Raw genomic sequence first — 8573 nt, forward strand, 5'->3', positions numbered from 1 at the left:
ACGGGTAGATACATAGATAAATCAATGATGAGCAGCTAATGAAAAACCCCATACCTGTATAGAAGAGGACGACAAGCACCAACCACAGTCGAAGAAAGGAGTATCGGAGATATCAAAAGATGGAAGTCTGCGATACAGGGGCAACAACAGTCGAGAGCGAAAGAGAAAGAAAATTGAATGTTGTTATCTTCCTCACAAGAATGACGATAATAAATGACTAAAGAACAAGAAGAGGATGAACACTGACAAGAAGAGGATAAAAGTTTTTTTTCACATTCTCTTTCCTATTTATGAAGCTAGAGAAGACAATAACTGTCCCTCGTACCAAGGAGCAGTTATGGGGAAAGTTAATGCAAAGTGGGAAACGTGCCCGTATCTATAGGGGAAGTTATTTCAGGAGAGATAAAACGTGTAAGACGACCTTTCTTCTTCTAAATTGCAAAATGCGCCCAAGTCAGAAGAAGAGGGGCAAATTGTATGTACACCTTTCATCATCCACCACGTGTACAGAAAGAGACACGTGGAAGGCATGCAAAACAAGATATCAAAACATGATAACAAGCATCTCATCAGAAGATGCCACCGGTCAGCAGATCTGACGGTCAGGGACAGAGGATCACAGAGGTATGATGGCTTAGAGGAGCACCAGATAATACCCCTCGGGTGTTAATACACCCAATCCCGAGGAAGATCCCAGATCAACGGCTGAGAGGAAGTTTGACTGACACAGATGTGACCAGACAAAGAGACACTTGTCTGACACGAGCAGACACCCATCTACCCGCATTAAATACCAAAGAGATATACACGTGTCAATCAGCTCGTGGAAGAGGCGAGGATAACCCTTCGTATTCAAGCTTAGGACGCAGCATATGCCGAAAACCTCTGCGTAATGGGCACAAAGCACAAGAAGATAAGATCACAACGGCACCTCAGAAGTGGGACCCACGTTCCAACCCTATAAATACCCCTCTCCACTAAGAGAGAAGGGGTCGACCAATCCAGAGCAATTATCGGAGAATATAGGAGAGAGAAATAGGAAGAGTAAGTAATCCCCCTACTTCCGCAGACCTATATATACTCTAAAGTCATTCGACTATCTTTGTAATCATTTAATACATAGTGAAACACCAGCCCCGTGGATGTAGGCCTTAATGCCGAACCACGTAAATCTTTGTCTTATTTACATTTCAGCACTTTACATTCAGCGTTGAACTTCATGTGCTTTACATTTATACTTGACTCTCTGTTTATTCCTTTATACGAACATTATTTATGATAATATTCGACTAGACAATGACAAGCTCGAAGGCTTCAAGCCGATGAATCGATATAATCATCCCCTTTACACATACGACGTACAATTTTAGAATTAGAATGTATGCGAATATTTTTTGTGAACACGGGGATGGCTTCGTGATTTATGTGTTCACACCTGAAATCTCCACCACCACCGGTACCACCACTACCAGGCTAACACAGAAATGCAGAAACTCAATTAGATCGATAAGGAAAGCATTCTCCTTCTCCTTCTCCTTCTCCTCAACCTTTTCTTTTTATTTCTTGTGTTTGTTAGTAGTATGGTTTCATTTAAGGCAAAAGAGAAGACCATGAGAAACATTATGGTTTCATCTTTTCTCCAAATTGCGGTTGGGCAATCAGCTGAGACTGCTAAACAGTTCTTACAGGTAACTCTGATTTTATTCATTTCACTTGGAAAAAAACCTAATAAGGATAATGTTAATCAAAGTTAAACGAATGTTTCTTTTTCAGTTTTAGATTTGATCATCATTTCATTTAACTGAACCTATGATTTGGTTTGGACATTGTGCAATCAATTATTTATTATGGTGTAGTACTAGTCTGATGGGAAATTGCAACCAAGTACAAGTGGTGATGGCTGGGTTGAAAATTTCTTAGTAGAAAATTTGAGAAGTTATTAATTGTAGCTGAGGATTGAACCAATTGAATTTCTTAGTGGAAAATCAGAGAAGGGGAAATTTGTTTTTGGCTGAGGGATGTGTGAATTAGTTTGTGGATTTTCTACTTTCGGTAGTCATTTATTTTTAGATGATTGCTCGTTTGGTTTTGTTAATTGTTCTGTATTATGTATTCCATTTCACTTCAGAGCCGCAAGAATGGGACATCCTCCTTATGTTGCATTTGGGAATTTTAATGAGGAGTTGAAACATCCTGGAGTCTGGGAGCCTGAGCAAGGTGCACCATCAACAGCAGATAACTCCCGAGATAATCTTGTTTCGCTCTGTTGTCCCCCTTTTGAGGTGACGTACAAGGGACCTTTCAACAAGGTAAAGGAGATTTCTTTGGGGAACATTCTTATATTGTTGTTCTATGTCTTTATTTTTTCAATTTGATAAATTTTGAACAAAATCTCTACTTGTCTAATTGAAACTTGGTTAACCCTTCCTACATTACTTTGTTATCTGAAACAGAACCGTGGCTCAAACAATCGGCACTTACTCCATAGATAATCGTCTAGTTTAATATTATCTAAATCTATTATTTAACTTTATTTCTTGGATTGGGTATAATTTGAGTAATCTTGTTCTGTATGCTGTGTTTGTGAAAGCAAGGTGTACGATGACACCACTGAGGGTAGGAAAGTCCGCACCTACTACAACCTGGTTTCTATTCCTGTAGTTCTGGTTCTGGACTTAATAACCGGGGAAGAAATGTATTTATAGGGTGGCGTGATTCAATCTGGGCATTTACTAGAGGTTTTGACTGTAATAGATAATTGTGTTGTTAGTCATTACTTGGAGCTTACATGAGTTGCTTAAGTTTGATCTATATGCTGCTCTAAGTAAAAGTTCTACCTATTCTTGATCCACCGATTCTTGACAAGATATTTTATCTAATATAGGAGCTGCTTTCTTTCATGGATGGAGGTCCCAAAGATCATCATGTTGCAGTTCCTCACAAACGTTCAAGGAAAACCTCTCAGGCTCCTACTCTCAAACCTAAAGGTATTTTCGAAGTTACAGATTAAACACTTTAGTTTTTCCATAAACAATATCCTTAAAGGTATGGCCAACCAAATTCATTCGGAACCTGACTTCTTTCTCTAATTGCAGTAGTTTTGTGGCTATTTTTGGCGGTTCCTCTATCCTAAGTTAGAAAATTTAGAATTTAAAGTACAAACTGCTCCCACTTGGGTGTGTGTGTGCACAGGGAATCAAATTTCATTCTAATTCATAGTTAATAAGCTTTCTCGCATCCCTATAAAACAAACTTGGCCAGTAAATTGGGTGCACATGAGAAAAACTTGTGAAGGTGGAAATACAGTTTTCTTGTTGTTTACTTAATCTATGGATGCAAAAGCCCTCAATAAAATTCACTATTAAACTTAAATCACAAGTTCGAAATCACAAACATCCACAGGAAAGAAGAAGAAGACTTAAAATCCTCTGTAGAAGCTTGAAAGGTATGATAAGCCCCAAAATTCCGCTTCTCACTCCACAGATGCCATTACTTGTTGATAATTTTCAACATTATACTTCACTTCTGTTTAATTTTTTTTTTTTTGGTATTTGCAGATTTAATCTAAAATCCCATAACTGAAGATGTTTCTTACAAGGTAAGAAAGAAACCCTTTTACTTTTGAAAACAAGGGGTTTTATAAATTCTGAAATTTTGCTGCTTCATAGATTTTGATTGATTTTGGTGGGGTTTTGTGTTTGTGTGTTGTAGGACTGAGTATGATAGAGGTGTGAATACTTTCTCACCTGAAGGGAGATTGTTTCAGGTTGAGTATGCTATTCAAGCTATTAAGGTAAACAACAAAACTTAAAAGACCTAATTTTTAGTTCCTGACTGAAATTTTGTAGTGAAAAATACCCTAATTCATATATGTTTAACAGCTTGGATCAACTGCAATTGGATTGAAAACTAAAGAAGGTGTAGTGCTTGCTGTAGAGAAGCGTATCACTTCACCATTGCTGGTTTGTTCCTTGTTTCATAGCTTTGTTTTTGTTTAATAATTACCCACAAATTAGTCTTCCAGCCCAATGATTGGTGATATAGGGCATTGCCCTCCATGGCATCTGTTTTTGTAATTAGCGATAAACTGCTTTGGCATGTGTGAAACCGAGTAAAACTTGTAAGTAATGATCCATCAGTTCTGTTGGGGTCTATAAGTGTTGCTACAATGGGTTTGTTGTAACTCTAACTGATGTTCTTTGCTTAAGTCCTTTAGCACAGTTTTGGTGGAATGGATCGTAGAAACTGTGTGGTCATTGTGGTGGTTAGCTTACAAAGTAGTAATACTGAGCTTTTTAGACCCCAAGATCAACAATTTTTCATCGTATTCATGCCATTGCCACTTGTATAATTTTGTAATATTTTGATGAAGCTGTAAGACATAAATGATATTGCGTAGTTTAGTGAATGTTCTAATTTTTAGTTTGATACGTAAGATTCCTGTACCCTGCGAGATTACGACACAGTTAAGACTTCAGAGTTTGGTTGCTTAAAAGCTGGAGAAGCTGTAAAAATACTGCTGGTCCTATGGACTTGCAACATCTTTATCCTGCTTTTCTGTTTCAGGAGCCCAGTTGTGTGGAGAAAATTATGGAAATCGATGAGCATATAGGCTGTGCAACGAGTGGACTAGTTGCTGATGCTCGTACACTTGTTGCACATGCACGAGTCGAAACTCAGGTGATGTCTTTATTCACTTTTACGTTTCCCATGTACTCTGCATCTCAATTACCCAAGTGCTAATTTCTATTTTACTATTTTATCAGAGCCACAAGTTCTCAGATATTTTTAATATTGTGTTTGTAAAATTTTGGGTCTTTAAATTTGTTACATGTTTTTAATATTGTGTTTGTAAAATTTTTGTAAGGCCAATTATTCAGATCAGTGTTTTTAAGCAACTTATAAAGGGGAAGACTGTCTTTGCAGATACTACACAGACCCGTCTGGCACATTTTGGCAGTGTAATGCAAAAGCAACAGGATCAGGTTCTGAGGGAGCAGACAGCTCTTTACAGGAGCAATTCAACAAGGTAGCTCAATTTTTTTTTTCCTCCAATGCATGACATTTATAGAGCCGAAGCCAAATAAAGAGCATTTTCAGTTAGTGTTGTTCACTTCTAGTTAGTTAAAGAGAGATCGTCTGACCATTGTTGGTTCGTTAGTTAGTTAGAGAGAGATGGGCCGAGTCCTGACCATTATTGGTTTGTTGCAGGACATGACACTCCAAGAAGCCGAAACAGTAGCTCTTTCAATCTTGAAGCAAGGGATGGAGGAGAAGGTGAGGTTTTTGCATATAAAACAATAGTATGTTTTTTTTCTTCCCTGGGTACTATCAACTGAACCGTCTTGGGCTATGTTTTTCCTTTGTTATGTTGCAAAAGGTTGCTCCGAAGTACCATTTATATTCTCCTTCTGAGGTGGAGGCTGTCATCGCTCGCTTATAGAAAGAAAACCCTTAATCGTTCGGTAAGGTTTTCCTGTCTTACTTCCCACCGCCTTCATGCAACATATTCCCTTATGATCTTTTTTAAATTAGTTTTTTTTGTTGGATTAGAGTTCCTCTTGTATTCTGACAGATATACTTTGGTATTCTTGATCATACAGGATCTGTGTCTATACAGGAATATCCGCAGCTTGAATATTTCCTACTCCAAAAAGACTCTCCTATGGCTATCCAATCTTTAAAAATTGGGTGCTGCTTTAAGTTCCAAGGTTTTCATATTCTAGACCACACTATGTTCAGGCACTGAATACACCACCATCAGCTTCAGGCACTGAATACACCACTATCAGCTCTCGTTGAAGTTAACTGGTTGCTGCTATCGGATTTGCGAAATTGTACTCGTCTCACTCAACTAAAGTGGCATGTAACTATTGAATTGCAGTTTTCTCCAGAGGTAGTTTTAGTAGATTCATATTGATTTCACGATCGAATATTCATTTTGTGTTGAGAATGATCCATGCCTCTGTATATCTCCATACAAGTATAAGTTGGTTACTATTAAGATTGTTAAGTTCCATTACTTTTTCCAAAAAGTTTTAGTACTAAAATGATTTGCTAGATGAATTATCTAACAGTAAAGGATTATTAAGATCGGCATACATGGACTGAATAGTAAGGGTCCCATCTCTATTTAGGAGGTTGATCCATTTTTGACCTATGATCATCGTTAAGAAAGAGTCTAATTCTAAAAATCATAGATTTAATATCTGAGATAAAAACAAATTGGAGAACACTCAAATTCCACTTGTAATTGCAACCAATCAAGTCCGCAACAAGTGTTGGATTTTGGCATATGGGAACAGTGCAATACCCAAGAGAAGTTGGGAGAGTTGGGATCCAGATATGCATAAACAGTAGGATCAAATTGCGTCACCTCCATTAATAGGAATTCTAAAGATTCCATTGTGCATGAGTAGCAAATGAACATTTACTCGATTAATTACTTTTTATTATCAGTAAATAGGATTACCAGAGTAATCGAATTCTTAGTTTTTCTCTTACGTACACAAGAATTTCTCAAGTCAAATCTTAACACATTTCTGGCGACATGATGCAACCCAAGTTCGCACATTTACCATATTATCAAGAATTTGATTAATATGCACGCCTCTAACGCTTACATTTTTTTTATTGAATACCTCCAACCCTTACAGCATTGTATGTTGTATTGACCTTCTAAAAAAAAGATTATCATATACACTTCTCATCAAGAGGCAAGCACGAAATGTGGATAGGAATATGTATTATTGTTTATTCATTGCTTGGTTCAAGAAGGAAGAAAAATACTCCCTCTATTTTTTTTTTATAGGCTGGTTTCCTGAAATAGAAGTTACAAAAAATTGGCCAGTTTTTTAATTGGGAAATTACTTTAGTTTTCTAGGACCATTTTTTTTAAATTTTTTTTGATGACAAATGTCATGTGGACCATTTCACTTTACTTCTCACTTTATTTCTTTTGCTGACAAGTGTCATGAGGACCATTTCACTTCATTCTGTTAACTTCCTTAATTTTCTCTAAAAACAAAACCAGCATATTAAAAACGGAGGGAGGGAGTAATCATCGACACATAATCGTGCAAAGTTATCCTTATAATTGAAAACTGCTAATCTAATTAGTACAACTACTCTTTGTTGTTGTTCCTCGTCTTACAAAGAGAGGTTGGCGCATCGATTCATCTAGTTGCCAGAACCCAAGAGACATCAGTGTGTCGCTTTACGCTTTTTAAAACACCGCGAGCCATCATATGTAGAATCCACCTGAATAGCAACCGGCACAGCAGAGTCGTTGTTCATCTCTATGATCAAGGTACACTGAAACAGAATTCAGATAACAAAACTCATGCTTATTATTCTTGGTCATTTACTACTAAACATTCCGAAATATAATTAACATCTTAAATCATCTTTAGACTTGTCATTGCCACCTTAAGTGAATGAAACTAGAGAAATATATACCTCTAAACTGGACAACATGTGCCTATATTCATCCATGATTTTGTCCATTACATCACCAGCTGAAGAATCGAGGATTTTATTGACCTGCTCTGGAGTTCAACCTATTTGACGTTCCACGGAATAGACCCAGAAAAGAGAGTAATATAGAAGGTTCAAGTTTAGGCTCACACTGTGGTCGATGAGAATCTGGGAAGTGTAGCTTCCGTCATCAAACGTAACAAGAAGCTTATACTCTTTCATATCAAAAAAATTTAATCCACATACACCAACCATGCGACCCTAGAAATTCCACAGATTGAAATCGTGTTGCAAGTAAAAAAAAACAAAATGATGGAACCAGATGGATGAGTGAGATATACTTGGATCTTAAACCGGATGGGTGCTCCGGCATCCACCTTCTTCCACTCACATTTCTCCAACAAATTAGCCAAGTATGTATAAGGCATCTTTTTCTGTTCAAGGGTTAATGTGATAGTAGCGCCGTCCCCCTTTTCCCGCTCCCATTCTTTGAACAAACTAGCCAAGGATGCCTTTTCCCGCTCCCATTCTTTGTACAAACTAACTGGGTATGAATTTACCTCTTCAACGGTTAGTCTGCATGAGTTGTCTTTAACAATTTCATCAGAATTTATCTCTTCAACAGTGACTTCTTCTTCTTCAGCTAATTTCTTGCGTGCAGTTTCCAAATCTTCCACCATTCCACCAAGTACCGTGAAGCCTTCAGGCACCAGCACTAGGAGCCCACACGAAACATTTGCATTGTGAATGACAACCTATATATATATATATATATGCCAGTAAATATAATTCTGAGCTGTGCTTACACATTAAAAGTACCTCAAGTTATCCGAACAAGAAAACAAAACAATTTCTAGTTAGTAGAAGAAACCTTGAAACCGGCAGGAGCTGGAAATTGAAGATCTTTGATAGGTTTGATCTCCACTCCAAGTATGAATCGAACACCATCCGTCATGGTCAACAGAAGACACCTATCTCCTCGAGGAACACTTAAAATCTTCTATCTCATTAACCTGCCAGAAAAATGATCGATACATATTCTCAAACATGCATGGTTGAACAATAGCTATATTACTTCTAAGAGCAAGGACGTAATA

At 37.4% G+C, this 8573-nt stretch overlaps 1 protein-coding gene across 7 annotated transcripts; it reads left to right on the forward strand.

The window, feature by feature from the left end:
• Window positions 1-1440: 1440 nt before the first annotated feature.
• On the forward strand, window positions 1441-6004 carry LOC113300277 (plant UBX domain-containing protein 7-like). 7 transcript variants are annotated; one of them, XR_003335647.1, is made up of 13 exons: window positions 1441-1688; window positions 2129-2309; window positions 2454-2738; window positions 2885-2987; window positions 3403-3445; window positions 3558-3598; window positions 3712-3793; window positions 3882-3962; window positions 4567-4680; window positions 4927-5029; window positions 5212-5277; window positions 5381-5465; window positions 5604-6004. XR_003335647.1 is itself a non-coding variant. In XM_026549495.1 (4 exons), the coding sequence occupies exons 2-4, from the start codon at window positions 2139-2141 to the stop codon at window positions 3131-3133; spliced, it is 312 nt and encodes a 103-aa protein (XP_026405280.1). In that variant the 5' UTR covers window positions 1441-1688; window positions 2129-2138; the 3' UTR covers window positions 3134-3540. The 7 variants fall into 7 exon arrangements, 2 of the variants coding, with proteins under 2 accessions (XP_026405280.1, XP_026405281.1); XR_003335648.1 differs by having other exon boundaries at window positions 2595-2738; XR_003335646.1 differs by having other exon boundaries at window positions 2129-2738.
• The last annotated feature ends 2569 nt before the right edge of the window (window positions 6005-8573 follow it).

Source organism: Papaver somniferum, chromosome 7 (assembly GCF_003573695.1).
Source record: "Papaver somniferum cultivar HN1 chromosome 7, ASM357369v1, whole genome shotgun sequence".
Taxonomy (NCBI): domain Eukaryota; kingdom Viridiplantae; phylum Streptophyta; class Magnoliopsida; order Ranunculales; family Papaveraceae; genus Papaver; species Papaver somniferum.

What these genes read in the sequence shown, in the direction of transcription:
- LOC113300277 (XM_026549495.1), top strand. Translation starts at nt 2,139, where the DNA reads ATGGGACATCCTCCTTATGTTGCATTTGGGAATTTTAATGAGGAGTTG. An exon ending in ACAAGGGACCTTTCAACAAG is followed by an intron (nt 2,310 to 2,884) that starts GTAAAGGAGATT and finishes TATCTAATATAG; the next exon opens with GAGCTGCTTTCTTTCATGGA. An exon ending in TCCTACTCTCAAACCTAAAG is followed by an intron (nt 2,988 to 3,095) that starts GTATTTTCGAAG and finishes CTCTAATTGCAG; the next exon opens with TAGTTTTGTGGCTATTTTTG.